The sequence below is a fragment of the Zalophus californianus genome, chromosome 2 (assembly GCF_009762305.2).
Source record: "Zalophus californianus isolate mZalCal1 chromosome 2, mZalCal1.pri.v2, whole genome shotgun sequence".
Lineage (NCBI taxonomy): Eukaryota > Metazoa > Chordata > Mammalia > Carnivora > Otariidae > Zalophus > Zalophus californianus.
The window spans coordinates 85640240-85657531 of record NC_045596.1 but is presented as its reverse complement, the minus strand read 5'-3'; the positions used below and the strand labels follow the sequence as shown (position 1 = coordinate 85657531).

Below are 17292 nucleotides of genomic sequence, written 5' to 3'. Positions count from 1 at the left end.
CCACATTGGCTCTAGTTTGCCAGGTTGGAGACTGAGGATCTATGGGGAGGGTGATCCTGGCAACCCTGTGGAATATTCTTTCTGGATACACGAGTAAAACATGAAATTATTTGCATCTGTAGAAGTGTGTTTTTAAAAACTCTTTTGAAGTAGTTGTTGCTTAGAACTGTTTGAACTCAGTTGGTTAGATTATCTGAATACATAGTTCATTTTTACCAGGAAACAACTCAGCTTTTAATTTTGCTTTGAAAAAGCGTAACAAAATGTCCCACTATCCAATAAATTTCACGAGTGGATATGCTTCCATTTTTTTACATGTATTTTTCCTCACATTATACAGAATGTTAATCTAATGTGTTCATTGCATAAAAATATCTAATCAAATTAATAAGTTAAATTCAACATTTGTTGAAAGGAAGCCCCACGTAAATATCTAAGTTGGATAAAGGACTACTTCTCTTTTAGCTTTCCTTTATTTTTAAGTTAATCTTTAAAAAGCAAAACTGAACCCAAAATAATGGTAAAATTTTTCATTTTTATGTATGATTTTCAGTCACTGATTAGACTGTAGATGATCTTGGTAGGGGCCATAGAACACTCTAGAAAATACCATTTTTTACAAAAACTTGTTTTCAAGGATATTTTTTATTGTCATCAGTGTAAATTTTGAAGATTCTACATATGCATTAATTTTGTTCCTTGTGTTGCAGTGTTTCTGCTCATTCTTAACGTAGTTCTTCATCTGGCATTATGCTATTATCCTTAAGAGTTTCAAAATTTTAGGGGAGGGGCACAGGGATGGTTTATGCTTCAGTCATATCTTGTTCCATCGCATACAAACACCTGTCCTGATATTGAATTATTCTGCCCAGTAATCGAAAAGCCTCCCTCCATTCAGCATCATATGTTTTCTGTTGTTTATTGAGTTATGTTGCACCATACTTCAGATGCGACAGCCATTTAATAATGTTGAAGACTTAGCTCTGCAGGGGCTAAAAGGATCCCAGCAGGCTTGTTAACTTCTACTCTAAAACATTATGAGAAATATTTTTTTCCTCTGTGAAACTTCAGGGCTTTCTCTTAATTTATTTTAACAGCATAAGAATCCAAAGCCAGGTATGAGAGCGAGCCTGTTAAATTTGTTCTGTTTTACTTTTTCTTAATATTTAATGCATTTATTTCACATTACATTTCTTAATAGCAAATGGCAAAGCAAAAATTCTTTTTTAAAAAAAAGTAACACTAAAGATGTATTTCTTTGGCTGATATAAAACCAAATATAAATTATATTAGGAAAGTACTCCTAGTTTCTTGGCTTTTCATTTCTTTTATAATTAATTACATTTAGGCCATATGGCCACATTCTGATGATGGGTTATGGGAAGAGCTGAGTATCAGGTAACTTACAGTTGAAATTAGGTACATCAGCATAACTTCTCTGAACTTTGTTTCCTCATCTATAGAATGGGGATAATAGTATCCGTTAGCTTACAACTTTTTGATATTGTATGTAGGTGAGTGTACTTTGTATAATGAAAGAGGCTATGCAATTTCTCATTCCTATGTTAAAGTCCTCGATGAAAAGTAGAGAATAAGACAATTATGTTTACAGATAATTCCGTCCACCAACAGGTTACTTACAGTTTTCAGAAATTAAAGCACAGGTAGACTATGTTGTGGTTTGTGTTTTCTGAATTTTTGCTTAATCATCCAGTTCACCAAATATCTGCCTTGATTTCACTTGGAAAGAGATAAACCTGATAAACGAGTTTTCCTTGTTCTTGTACTTGCATTGTCAAATGCCCAGGAAAAGTGCACAAATTACCTAATCAAGTCAGTCAGTGTGGTGAGCCAGGTTAAATAAATTAATGCTCTTCCTCCTTCCTCACCAAAGACACACCACTGCCATTAATTTCTATAACATTTGAGAGAAAGAGAGAGATTGACTTTAACACAACACCTTCCTTTGGCTACTATTTTCTTATTTGGACAGACATGGGGAGTTATTCTAAATGTGAATTAGTTTAAGAAAATCATTGTAAGAAAGAAATGGTTAAATGTATATGAATTCTAGTTGGAGAACATATTTAATAAATATTGGAAAATTTTAGAGTTACTTTTGTTTTGGAAGATAGGTGTGTGGGGAATAAAACAGGTAGATACACATTTTGAGATAAAAAGTAAAGTAACTATGCAGAGCTTTCTTTTTTAATAAGGAGAGGGTATTTATGAAATGAAGAAAGTTAGTGAGCAATAATAGAAAAGGCTAATGGTTTTTTGGGAAAAAAAAAAAAAACAGTGATAAGCCCTAAAAGATTTAGCATACTAATCCAGAAAGAATTAAAAACCAAGGAGAAAGGAATATTCAAGTCAGGATGCAATGCAGTATCTAGAAGGAACTTTGTCAAGACAGGATATGGATGTCTGCTTTCCTTCAGCAGATACAGAAGTTTTGCAGAGAGTGGAAACTATAAAAAGAGGGAAGATAATATTTTTATGACTTCACTCAATGTATCTGGTTCGGGAGTCAGAGCTGAAGCTCAAGTTCAGTGGAGTGGCAGCTGAATCAGAGACAGGGAAAACAGATTGTGTTATAGCTGATGTTATTATTTTTACTTATGTCTTTGAAACATTTGGTAGAATAATTCCAAAGTGTAACTAAAAGAGAATGCTTCCAAGATGGGTGGAAAATGGGATCCCATTTGGATCTCCTTTGCATCTAAATTCATCCTTTAGAGGACATTCTTGAGAACGTGAACAAGTATCAAACTGGGGAAACCTCTGCTGAAAGTGCTGTTTCTTGCCCAAAGACTTAAAAAAACAAAAAACAATAAAACCCAAAACTTAGATGATTGATAGACTCAAAAGGAGGACCAGAGGGAAAAGGGGCATATGTTTATAGATCATGAAGACTCATGGGCATCTCTGTGTATTTCAGCAAATCCAGCAAATTCCAGAGAAGATATATTTTCTCCAAAACCTTACAGAGTGAAAAGAGATGAAATACATTTTAAAAGAAAGATAGACTATATAAATTTAATTGTGTGGAAATGATGATTATGGGTGCTGGTGAATCAGTGGCAGGAACGTAACTGGTGGGGAAAGATTTGTCTATGGGAAGTGTTCTTGTGTGTAGGTTAAATGAGACCAGTGATGGTTTTAATGGAATCAAGAATAAGGAAAGAGCTAAAATTCTCGGTTGTATGTAGAGGGATGAGAAGTGAGAAGATGTGGAATCTTCTAGTAAACATTAAATACATTGTGTGCTCTAATTTTCATCCATGAAAAACAAAATAGAGAACACTGACCTTTTCTGTCCCAAAGGGAATACAGATTGGATCTTTTAAGTAGGGCTGCTATATAGAGTTAAATTCATTATGAAGTGGAGTGGTTTTTGGATTTTCCTCATGTGATTCTCTTCACATGAATATGTTATTTGTGTGGCGTAGAGCTGTGTTTTTCAAACTGCACGTGACAGAACATTAGTGGTCCATGTGTTGGCTTACCACAAGGATTTTCAGAAAGTAGAACAGAACAGAGTAGAATATAAAATATATGAGTGCAGCACATATAGTAAGAGTGCATATTGTTAAACTTCTGTTTCAGTTTGTATGTATACATAAATGTATGTGTATGCATGTACTAGGCTGCTATGTAAAATGTATTTCTAAGTGTTGGTTGCAGTCAAAAAAGTTTGAAAAACACTAGTTTAGTGACAGCAACAACACTATTGAATGAGTCTGTAGTGAGGAAAGAAATTATATTTGTAAATGGAACAATGTTAACAAGATAAAGAGTAAAATTTAAATGTATTTCTATAAATAGTGTGTCTTTACTTCTAGGCAGGTCTGTACCTATGCTGTATGTTCATGAATACATGGTATGTTACTAAGCACATAACCCTTGATAAATTCAATTCAGTTTGACTAATCTTTAGGTAGAAACCGTTATTTTCTAAGATTTGTGGTAAGCTCTGTAGATATATACATACATATATGTTTACACACACACACAGACACTTGTTTAAGAAACTTAAACTTTTCTTCATTTTCTGCCTTTTGCAATACCCATCTAAATCCCTAACTCTATATCTTAGTCCTTCATCCAAGATACTTAGTTCCCTACTTACATTTTTAACTTTCAATCCAAGAAGTGGACACATGTAAAATGACATAATTGAATTAAAATGATATAATTGCTCTGGGAGCAGTCTCATTAAAAGCCCTGGGATTCCTTGATGCATCCTTGGCTTAGTTCTTCCCAGACCTAGATAAGAAATACAGGTTGCTTTTGATGATCTCTACCTGGTTACCCCATGTGATTATGTGGTAAGTTTTTTCTGTTAGTAGAATTGTTCACGGAATAAGAAAAAAAAAAGAATACTTGCCTTGAACATTTGAACATACTGAGAATCTACAGTATGACTTGTTATTTCAAGTATATTTTTACAGAGTAGTGGAAATCCTTGTTTGACCTGAATAAGAAAGAAGGAAGAGAGGGAGGGAAGAAGGTCAGGCAGAGTGTAATGTTACAGATCCAAGAGAAATGAGAAAGGAGCATATTGGTAGAAAGGATTGTCATGTGCTAGGTCATCTTCTTGAGTCTGGTTTAAATAAGAAATTGGTAGAAACAAAGGCTCAAAATTTTTGGCAAGATGCCATGTGTCTGGGTTTAGACCTACTAGAACTCTTCAACATTGTTTCTTTTCATTTACCATAGTGGAAAAAGTAGTTTCATGGAAACTAGTTCCCACCCCTACCCCCTTCTCATTTCTCTTTAAGAGTAATTCACTCGGGTCTTCAGTTAGAAACATAGAAAAGCCAAGGTGAGAAAACTAATGCTCCAAATTAGCGATGGTGTTTAGGGAGATAGAGGCCGTCCTATAAACAACTAATTGTTCCAAAATATCTCTACTTTTTAAGTGGTTATATAATTTCCTGGAAAATACAGAATGCACTTACAGAAAAGACTTCAGAAAAATGGAAGAAAGATGATTAATCACTACATCTTATAAATTCTATGCTTGAAAAGTTAGGCTTATTAATTGACTCTGCTAGTTAGTTAACTTTGGGAAGGTGGCTATGTTTGCACAAAGATGGGGTACAAAATACTCATAGAAAAAGAAGTAGTATGTGGAAATTCTCTGAGGAGAAATTTGAATCTAAATATTTGAGAACTTGCTCTAGCACAAGATATGCTGATATCATGGTAGCATAGAATGCTTAAGAGTATATATCCTCTTAATGAGGGAAATTAACCAAAATATATTTCTAAAGAGCTAGGTGACATGTAATAACTTGATAAAGTTAAATTATAATAATTGTTGATTATATACCTTTTAATTTTATTATTTAAAAAGAAAAAAAAATGAGAGAGACCAAAAACTCAGAGTGATTGTGAATTTGAACATTTGGTGTAATGGCAATTACATTGAATTACAATTATTTAAAAAAAAAAATTTAAGAAATACTGCAAAAGCTACATGTTATTTTCAGAATTAAAGTTTTTAATGAAGTACATTATTTTGATGATAACATCTTAATGACTGAAATGTTTGGAATTTACTCTAAATTCCTCTAAGAAATTCATGAACATAAAACCTGCTTTGGTTTCTGAGCTGGGTCTATGGAAGTGGTTGGAATTTTGTCATAGAGGATTCTAAACCAAATGAAGTCCAGTGACTACATCCAAGATGCTAAGGAACTTAGCCTAAGAGAAAAATTTTTATTTAAGTTATTTTCACTTTTTATATAATATAAAAAATGAATATTTCTCAAATTCTCAGATCTATAATAATGCAAAGAGAAGCACTGTAATTTGAATTTCTTATGGAGGTTTGGTCTAACTATTGTATTTAATTTGAATACATGTTAGAGACTGTCCAAATCATAGCTTTGATAATTTTAAAATGTCATCTCTTAATATTTGTTATGACCTCCCATTTCCTCACATTTTACAAGAATATTTCTTCTTCTCTTCAGTTAAAAGAACAAGACAGTTCACTGTCTGCTTTAAAATTAACCAAAATTTTCCCAAAATTGTCCAACAACTTTATCACAAAAAGAATGCTGGTGGTTTTTCAATAGCTGATTAGCAATGATCTCACCTAAAGGCATTGTTGCATTAAACAGGATTAGTGGAGTGACTTTGAGGGGAGATAGAATTATCTAACTTCTGTCTCTGCCAGATAGGTAATAGGTAGGTAGGTAGGTAGATTGATGAAGATTCATTTATCATAAAACCATATATATTTGTGTATATAGTCATAAATTAAATATAAACATATGGAACATATAAATAGAATTGACTCTGTTCTAATCATTCTTGACAGTATTGACGTTATTAATCTAATTTTTGCCTTTTAATCTCAATTTAACTTCCTTTCACACTCCCTCCAAGAACTTTAACATAGGGTTAAAAATATTGTATAAAATAATTTTTCAAAAACACCTTTTTAATTGGTGGATCATTGAACAATTTTCCTCTTTCTGCTTAGCCTGGTATCATCCCATTACAGTTTATTTCTATATGTCCAAGAACATTTTAATCACTAAACAACTCATTTATCATACAATAAATTTACTTATTTGTTAGAATGATGTGATTTGAAGTGTTCTTACCAAAATTAGTTGAAATATAATCCTACATAGCATTAATAACAAAAATTGCCTAAATAAAGTAGTTCATTAGATACTAGGGACAAAGGTGGGCACGTTTTTTGGCCACTTTCGGACTCAGGTAAATCACGGCGGCAGCGGTAAGCTATTACTTTCCTTCCTACCAACCCATTCCTACCCTTTAGACACACACATTCTCCTTTAGACAGTTGTTTTCCTAACTGGCTCTACCAGTACATTGACCTGACTTAGCATCTGTATAACGTAATATATAAACTCATCTTTCTGTCGGTAAATGTTAGCTAGGTTTATCGTCTCAAGTCATGCTATCATCGCCTAAAATCATGCCATCACAGTAGTGATGGTGAGGGGGGTGGTATTCATCTAGGAGGGGGAGGAGGAGGAGGAGCTCTCTATTGGCAAAGTGGGAAGAGTAGCAGGAGGAACAGCCCACAGAGAATGGATACTAATGAGAAAGCCATTGCCAGTTCTCCACCATTAATCAGAGAAATCCTGGCCATACATGTCAATTTGAAAACCCAAAAAGTAGAGTTCTTATAATCTTAATATTTAAGGCCTCCAAAAAACTGGGTCGTAAAAGTTATGCAGTTACCTATTTGGTACTTTCTGTCTTTTAGAGAGGGGTCTAATATTCCAGTTAGTGGTAATTTTGATAGATATTTTTAGTTTACATCTGGATAATGGCCAAAATAAAATGTGAGTATCCAAATACTTATACAATTATATGATTAATGAATCTGAATTATGAGAAGAATTAATCTGATACATATCACATATGTGATATATGTGCAATATATGTGACATATGTGATATCTGCACACATGTTATATATTACATAATGTATATGACATATATATTACAATAGGACAGAAAAAGAAAGTAAGTTGTAATCTAAAAAGTGGAAAGTGTTTATATTAATTTATATATTTTTAATTGAGGTATTAAAATATAAAGTTGTTTTTTATTATAATAAATTATTGGACTGTGAGATCATCATATATCATAAATTAATTGTTCTCTCGGATTTACTGATCTATTCTATACTTGTGCTTGCTAATAATTCTAGTAAAATTAGTGGAGTACCGATCTATGGTTTCTAAAGTATATTAATTATAAATAGGATATAGTAAATATTTCTGCTAAAAGCATTTTGGGGTGTCTCTAACATTTCCTAGGTATCATTTTAGATCATAATTATTAATCATCCAAAGATTTGTATTAATGTGTGTATTCACAGTCACAATATTGTATATATAATACAATTTTCCATTTCTCCAAGTAGGTTTTGAAGTTTTGTCAGTAAAAAAATTGAGAACCTATATAACTTGATGTTTTAGCATTCTTTGGGAATCAAATCAGGAAAAAAAACAAGTAGTTTTTTTCACCATCAGGAATCTTTTGTTGTTGTTGTTCATGCAAAATACTCCAAATTTTTAAAGTTTCATGTGAAGCCAAAACAAAATATAATCAATTATCTAAAGGCAAACAATGATACCTACTATTATCTTTTGTAATACTCACGTACTTTCTATTGTGAAATTTCAGTGGTTCATTGAGGTTTTCAAGTTCTAGCGTGAAGAGGTCAATCAAATGCTGTGAGGTGCTCCAATTTCAAGGTCTTAGATGATTGGAGCCTAAGAAACTTATAGGGGACTCCTCACAGGAAAACACTATTTCAGAAGAGTTTGAAAGAAGCTGTATTGGCTAACTACAGATTGACATTGCTTTGCTTTTGATTGGAAAAAGCATACCTCACATCATTACATGAGAATCAGAAAATGATTGGATGACTTCCGTTTCTTTAATAGTAAAGGGGAAAACCGGGAATTATTTTTGATTAGCTTAAGAATAATGGTAGCCCAAAGTACTGACTGCAGCTTGGAAATCATTGTATTAGAAGCATCCTGTTTCACAGTAGAATTCTGAAGGCCTAGGGGAAATCACCACGACTTTTGGATTAGAAAGTATATGAAGAAATATTGGAAAGATATATTTAACTTTAGTTACAGAATTTTCTAATGTCATCATTATCTCAATTTGCATAGCCTTATACTTTCTGAAGAAGATTTCAGCATCGAGTTGTCTTTAATTTGCCCTTTGAAAGTTCATGTCTGGCTTTATTAAAATGAGTTTTGTTTAGTGCCACGCTTTACATATTGTATCTAAATATGAATAGCCAATCCCACCTATCTTTATATAGAGGGAAATGTAGATACCGTTTTGCAGCCTTCAGAAGGTGAATTTTTATTCGACTTGCCATATTTTACACAAGAGTGTGTAGATGCATCCTCAACCTGAAGATACCACCTGCTTGGCAGGCACCAAAAAAGAAAAATACCCAAATTCTTTAGGTGGCAGCTTTGGGGATTTTTATTTATTTTAGGTTGTTTAATTATTTCTTCATTGTTGATTTAACAAAAATTAAATATACCTCTGCTGGAGACATATTGATAACTTTTGTCTTCATTTTTTAAAAAGTATGTGTAAACTGTACTTGGGCTTGGATTATATCATTCTTATATACCTTATACAAAATTCTTATATATCTTATACAGGGAAATGTCATTGCTTTTTAAAGTTATTTAGGAGGGAAACAGAAGTCATGCTTTTAAGCTCATTAGTTTAAGGTCTTCCTTATACAGCTCTGGCTTTTGTAGGGATGAATGCTCTGGAAAACCATGCTTTACAGCAATACGGGAAGGAGAACTGAGGGCTGCGGGGTTTCTCCACAGGTCTCCTGGGAGCAGGCTGCTGTATGTCAGTGTTTGCACCTGCATGAGCAGTGAAGGCTGCCTTCAACAATGCTGATCAACTCCATTCTATTCTTTACCTCCCCACCCCCTTCTCTTCCTGGGGAATCTGGCTTTCCTGTCACTCAGGATAATGATTTCCTGCAAGCATCATGGAGATCCAGAAAGTCACTGTAATCTCATCAAGAGTGTGATTCCCCAGCTGGGACTGTTGAATTTATATAACCCTAAGGTAGCTGGTCAGGGTGCTTAATCCTCCACGTTGGTGTGCTGAGCCCCCACACCATTTGAAATAAAAGTCCTCTAACAAAGATGACCTCATTAGTTGGCAGGGATAGAGAAGATATGTCCCCAAATTAGTACAGACTTAATAAAAAAACCTATTATTTAACCAGTATTTTATGGGTGAACGCAAACAATGTTGTTTTCCCCATCTTGACCAAAAAGAACTCAGTCCAGGCGTAAAGTAAATTTCCACTGAGCCCAGTGAAAATTGGGCAGGAGGTTGGGCATACATCTTCTGTTTTGTGTGGCCTATGGAACACTAAGGAGTTTTGTTACTTTTTTAACCCTGGAATAAAATTTAGAGAAACCTGACTTCAAGCTTCTGGTGAATGCCTTGATAATTTGTTCTAATTAATGCACTAGTGGTTTTCCTGTTTTCTCACACATTTTAGGTGATTTCCCAACAAATCATCTCTAGGCTTCATGTCCTCAAAAATCTTGATATAAGGGAGAAATATTTTTTAAAAGATGCTTCCCTGCTTATCTTCACCCTTCCCCTGCAGCGGTAGACTGTATCTTTATATATGGAGCTACATACTGGCCTCAATGTATGCATAATAATACGCACACATCACAGTGCTATATTTTGTCACAGGTTGTATTAGTAAAGAAAACCAGTTCTCTGCTTTTCTCATATTTGCACTATCTAATTAATTTTTGGTGCTAACAAGCATTGAGAAGTGTTTTTCTTTCTCCTCACAACAGTCACCTTTGCTCTCAGGTGGCATTTTATGAAGCTTGCTTTTTCTAAATATTGCAAATAAAATTGAGTAATGGAAAGGGGCACAGGAAGAGCAAAGAGTTGGAAAAGAGATTTCAAAATGTATCCAAGACATAAGGAGTTCACCTCATTTAAAAAATGTACTCCATACATTTTTATGTTTATCTTCATAAACATATATGTTTATCAAGATACAAGATTATCTAAGTATATACTTACAGTCTTGTTTCCAGTTGGCATCTGAAAGTAAATTGGCATCTCTATGTCATATTCTATACATGTAAATGTGAATATATATGAATATATATGCACATGTTTATTTTTCATATGTGAATCTGTAATTGCATGGATATGTTTGGATCTAACTTATCTTGTTAAAAATGACTACATTTATATAAGTATGCATACTTATATAAAATTTATTCTTAGTTGGCATCAGGCAGCAAGCTTAGCATCTGGTATAAACGTCTAAGTTTTCATTTACTGCTTGTGTGTGTGTGTGTGTGTGTGTGTGTGTGTGTAAAGCATGAATATTAGAATGAATATGTTGTTTATTACTTCATATACTTCCTTTAATAATGACTAAATAAATGTAATGAGCATATACAATTACATTTATCATTCAAAAGTTAATTTTGGAAAATGCTAAAGGGGTTTTTCTCATCAACCAAATCAAATGATGGGACTTCAGGTATTCATAGTGAGCTGGAGAGAAGAAAACGTTGTACCATGAGGAGTAAAGAGTAAAATATTAATAAGTACTATTTATGCAGGAATAATGGACTTTCTTGTTTGCATTTTTAGAGAATACTTCACAAGTTAAATATTTTTGTATATACATTATACAAACTTGCATTAGAATCATTGGTTTCAGGTGCCTGGCTGCCTCAGTTGGGAGAGCATGAAACTCTTCATCTCGGGGTCATGAGTTTGAGACTTACACTGGGAGTAGATTTTACTTTAAAAAAAAATCATTAGTTTGTTCTTACACATTCTTTTGAAATTTATTGACTGCGAGGACAAGTTTTTAAAAATTCTTTTTAGTGCAAATAATGAAAAGTAGCTTTGCTTTCCAAAATGGTTATTTTTTTCCATTTAAATTTCATGGACATTTTTAACCAACTAATACACTTTTATTTTTAGATGACATTGTTACACTAGGACTGTGTGAACCAAATAAGTCAAATGTGAGAAAGGAAATAAAGCTAACCTCAATCATTAAAGAGTACTTAGAGTAGAATTTTTCATGTATTTTCTGAAATATGAAATTCAAGTGCTATAACACTGTCTTAAGATGTGTTTATAAGAGGTATGTGTGTGTGTTCGTGCTCTCTACCTACCCAGTAATTTAGTAACATTCAATATACCAACTTACTTACTTATTCTTGGCAGACATCTTTATTCTACACAGGATTGTTGGACTGGTCTAAGGAAATAAAATCAACCCTCTTTCATTTGCCCCTATAGGAAAATTTAGCTTATTGTTTTTTATGTACCTTCAATATGTTCTCATGTGATTCTGTTTTTTAAAGAATACAAGTATAGTATAATATTCAATACTTTACCGTTTTTCTGACCAAAAAACAACCACCAAAAAAAAAAAAAAAAAAAAAACACCCCACCGTAACTAAGCATTTAGTTAAAATGGTTGCTCATACTTCTGGTGCTAACTTACTACTCCTTTAGAAAACTACAGTCTTTTTATGGCGCAAAAAGATAGTTATGCTCCACTGAGTATAATTGGCTAGTATAAGTTTGTTTCATACATATGACATTAATTTGTTGAAAATGCAGACTTTCAAATAGTAGCATATATTGTCAGTATAGTTCTCATTAGATTATTTGTAGGAATGTTTAGCATTAGGAGTTGTTAAATGATAGAATTAATATCAATGTAATATTTGTTGTCCTGTCATAAATGAAATTCCCCAGAATAAAGAAATTACCTCTCTGAATTCTCTAAATATCCACCTTATATAGGATGCATATGTATGCAGCAGATACAGATTTTCTGGCTGGACTTGCTACTACTGGCTAATAGTTTGAACCTCCCCCTTTATTCTGATGGTTATCCATGTTCTAGGCTTTGTTCCCTGTATTTTTTAGACTAATGTGTTTTAATCATTATATTCAGTAAATTAGCGTTAAAGTCAACATCCTAATTTTTGTAATGTTCTAAGACTGAACATTTCTTTTTTTTATTAAATGTTGAAATATACAAGTCATTATGTTGTGTATTGCTGACTAAAAATATTGCTGAAGTGTAAAGGAGAAAAATCTAATTTTATATTGGCATAGAAAGAAAGCTTAACTTGTTTTCTTGCTCTTTTTTTATAGAGAACACCTGTTCCCAGCGCTGAAGCATTCCGATGGTTCTTTTAAAGCAGTAGTGTATCTTATTTTCAAGGCATTTGGAAGTGAAGGGCAAACTAATGTCTTGTTTTAAGAAACTGCTTAGTCCACCACTGAAGAAAATATCCAGATATTATTTTCATTTTATGTATAGGGGTTTCTTCCAAAAAAAAAAAAAAAAAGGAAAAGAAAAGAAAAAAGACATATAAAAATAATCCAGGAGCTTGGGGAATTGGCCAGTCTATTTACTTTCAATACACTGATTCTTTCTTTGATGTAATTTAGCTATACTAGTGAAGTTGTTGTCTATTTTGAAAGTGGCTGTAAAAAATAAGTTTGGGTAAACCCCTGCTGTAAAATCATGTATCTTTACAAAGTACATATCTATACTTCATTTTCAAATATATGTGTTTCAGTACTGTAAACTGTACAGATAGCAGCTTGTATTTTGTGTGTTTAGACACAAGGAGACAATCATGTCTGAGCATCTATGGAGATTAACAGTTTGTACACAACAGTATGGTTCTGCGAGTTAAATCTGGAGCAATAAATTTTAGCTTTAAATATTTTTTGCCAGTTGTTTCTAGAAGCAGCAACAGCAGGGGCATGTTTTGCCATGCATCTTTCCGTAGAGACTTGATGCCAAGTTTTACAAGACTAAAAGATTATGATGCATCTAGCAATTACCTTCAGTTGTATTGTTATAAGAGGGGAAGATGTTATGAAAGTTTCAATTAATCTTTTGAGCACTATATTAGAGTAGTGGTTATGCACTTGCATTGCTTACAAACAAGCTGTACAGAAGGGTATACCTCCCAAATACTTAGTGTAGTTGACTTGTCTTGGGTTGCACTGTAAGGCGGAGTACTCAGAGTAGTTGGGAACATGCAGAATCAGTTGTATAAATTAAAAAAAAAAAACAGTGTTTTCTAGGATACAGAGAAAAGTATCATATCTTAGGGGGAGAAATTCATGATTGACTTTTTTTTTTCTCAGCTCAACATGGGGTATATGTATTTTTTGTTTGTTTATATTTTGCTTTTTTTTTGGTAGGAAAAAAAACACTTAATAAAATGTACCCAAATGTTTTAATTCAATGTATGTTATGAAATGGGTAGTTTGTTTTAAAATTTGAATACATAAAGACCTCCCGCATTGAGGCATGACTAGATATATTTTTAAGTTAAAAAGAATTAAACACATTCATAAAGGTGAGGCTTTTAAATCTCTTTTTCGCTTCCTTTCTCATAGCCTCCCAGTTGGACCAGTGGCCTTCCCCTAGGCCCTCAGTGGAATGTTCCGTTGCTCCCGTTCCCATTTTTGTCACTTGACGCTTTCATTCCTGAGAAGGCAGGGCCACATTCTGTGGAATTCCATAAGTGCAAACAGCCCCAAACACAAAGGAGCTAATGCTTCATAGGATCTGTGCTATATTTTCATGTAGGATTTGGTTTTCTTATGGCAGTCAAGGTTCCTAAGGCTGTCCCAATAGGACAGATATTATCTGTGATAACATGATACCTAGGAAGTTTATATCATTTTCTTTTTCTTGCCAGATCATAAAGACAGTTTTCATCTTCAGGAATAAAATAGAGTTTAGCAAAAATACATGGAGTATCGAAGTTGCCATGTTACTGTAACTTTTGTTTTTTATCCACTAGCCAGCTCTTTTAGCCTGTGACATCCACTAGTCTGCTGAAAAATGTTAGCAAGATGGATTATGCAAAGAAAAATAACTTGAGAAAGGGTGATGAAAAGGGCTGTAAAGTTTTAGAAAGACTAGCAGATTAATAATTTTAAAAGGCTAGTTGTAGTTGTGAATGGGAAATAATATGACAGGAGATTTTAAAAAACACGGAAGGAGCATTTCATCATGAGTCCGGGTGGGAGGGTGGAGAAGGTACCTGCACACTCCAATGTGAAAAGCAAGTGACTGAACCTGGCTAGAGTGGGAACGCAAGGCCTCCAGTTACAGTCAAATGGGCTTTTTAAGGAAAACTGATTCTATATTACACCTATCCATGTTTCAAGAAGATCATTAAATAATCGCAAGCTAAAATGTGCTGTATGTTAATTCTGAGATAGCTTTCTGCTTGATGTATAATTCCTTTGAGGGTTTCTAGTTAGAATTTCTGTTTCTGCTGTGGGACCAATGAGAACTATATGAGTTCTTTCTTGTCCACTTTGATTTGATTTGACTTATTTTTTAAGCCAGTGTGCTAATTAATTACAAGTAAGCGAAAACTTACTTTCACACTTGAATGGTAAGTTTGCCTTGCTTTTTGGAAAATGATGATTGTTACTACAGAATTGAAGCAAACGTCAATTCAAGCTGCATTAGGCATACAGTAACATGTAAAGATCTCATGACAATGTACTGAGAGTCTAAAATACATGCTAGTATTGCGTGTCTTGATGTGTTTTTGTTTGTTTTCTTAAAGAACTAATGAACCTGTATATTGTAAAATGTGGTGTTTTACATGTCAATTCAATTTTTTTTAATGAAAGAAAATCTGTTGATTATTGAAATGGAAAAGTACAGCTTTTCTTTAATTCTTTTATATGTTTTTGTTCTTGACATTGTTCTTTTACACCACCCAATTTTTATGTTTTTGGTAAAACTCTTTATATAATGTAGGGTACATATAAAGTTCTCGTTGGTGATGTTGAAGAAAGATGTTACTCTTCCAGTCTCCCTTTGGTTCTCTTCTCCGTAAGTCCGTATACTGAGAACTTGTAAAGCATATCATTATAACCTCAAGGGAGTGATTTAAAGGTTTACATTTTTCATGATTCTAAAATACCAATGCAATGTAACTTTTGAAAATTGTTCACTGTACGTATCACATTCAGTACCAAGAAAAATCAGAAGATAACAATCAGAATATAGATGGTGGCGGACTATACAACTTAAAAATTACATATCAGAGAAGCCACATTAAAAGCTTTGTAAGGGAGGTCAACATACACAGGATTCTTACCTTCTCGAGGCGTAGACAAGGAGATGCCACATTCTGTCAGCAGCTGGGGAGAGCTGGAAAATACGAGGGGTGTTAGTACGAAGTGCAGTGAACCAATTTCCTTGTCAGCTGTCACTCAGCACCCTAAACATTACAAGACCCTCATAATGCAAACCTCCCTCTTTCCAGGCCTTCAGACCAAAGTGGCTTTCTGATGGATTTTGCCTGCCTGTGTACAAGAGGAGGCATATTTACAAACAAGAAAAGTATCCATCCTTAGGAAAGAAAACAGTAAAATCTTTCTCCAGTGTAAGAGTATACAAAAACATCTCCTGGTTGCTTGATTCCCCAACACCCAACTTCCTACTTCTAAACACATTTATAGGGAGCAAGAGATGATGGGCTTCCCGTGAATTAGTATTAAGCAGTCACTAACAGAAAGGAATATTCCCTTCCTTTCATTTAGAACCCCTGGCATGTAAGTTGTACAATTAATGCTAAAGCATATAAAGTCTTTAAGCCGATAGTATCTGTAATCAAATAATGAAAAAAAGGAAAGCAGTTAAATGAGCACACTATTCAGGGTCAAACACGTTCAGCAAAAAGCTGTAGTGGGTCTTTGATCATGGTTAGATTCACAGTGATATCAAACAGTTGGTTCTCATGTAACAGCTAAATGTTTCAGATTTTGTTTTTATTAAATTTGGCAGTTTCACACTGAGATCTGTATTCCTAGTGAATAAAAGACAGCTACTATGTGAGGAGGGATTCCATTTTCACAATGACAAGGAAGTCAGATAGTTCAGGAACATGGGCCACAAAATGTACTCCTTTCACAACGTTCTCCTATTCTGAACTGTGCAGTCATCTATTAAATTTTCTAATAGATATTTGTGTAAAGGTGTATGTATGCTTGTGCAATTATAAAAAAGCAGTTTTGGAAAACAGTGTATTTATTAAAGAAAATTACTTATGGGGCATGTACAAAACTGTAAAAAAAAAAAAAACCCTAAAAAAAAAAACACATTCAATTTGCCCAGTAAAGTTGTTTTTGTGAAATTTCTGTGATGTTGAATAAAGGACTTTAGTATTCAAAATATCTCTATTTTTCCATGAACAAATTTTTATTTGTGGGAATTGAAGTTATGAACATATCCTGAAAATCTAATTTTGTTTATGATTTAAAAAAGTTTATAATTCTACACTTGCCCTTATGTCAGCAGAATGAATACTGTATATAAATCTTTCATAAAATATGCCAGTTTTGTTCATTTTGTTTTTCTCATAGATTTTGTCTTTCTCATATATTTAAAGACAAGAAAAAAAGAAGAACACGGTTCTTTTCACATTTCTAAAGGATATATTCTTTGTTGAAAGCTTTAAAAGGTCACCAAAATAGAGGAAGAAATGAATGTATCCAAACTTGTCTCCTTCCTTCTCCATCTTAAGTGTGCCAGGAGAAAGCATCCCATGAAAGCCTTGTTCCATGAATGAAACGTCCTGGTGGTAATACTTGAAAGCCTTCAAGTGCATGAAGAAATGAGCAACACTGGAATTCTATCTTCAGCCCCTCCCAGCAATTCTCT

At 33.5% G+C, this 17292-nt stretch overlaps 1 protein-coding gene across 2 annotated transcripts in view; it reads left to right on the top strand.

The window, feature by feature from the left end:
* The window catches only part of CXXC4 (CXXC finger protein 4), a 125513-nt gene extending 108710 nt beyond the window's left edge, over positions 1-16803 (top strand). The window contains exon 4 of one of the 2 annotated variants that reach the window (XM_027597433.2): positions 12732-16803. In XM_027597433.2, the coding sequence (XP_027453234.1) occupies positions 12732-12776 (45 nt within the window). In that variant the 3' untranslated portion in view covers positions 12777-16803. The remainder of the gene's footprint in view (positions 1-12731) is intronic. The other variant, XM_027597434.2, reaches the window with a different exon arrangement.
* The last annotated feature ends 489 nt before the right edge of the window (positions 16804-17292 follow it).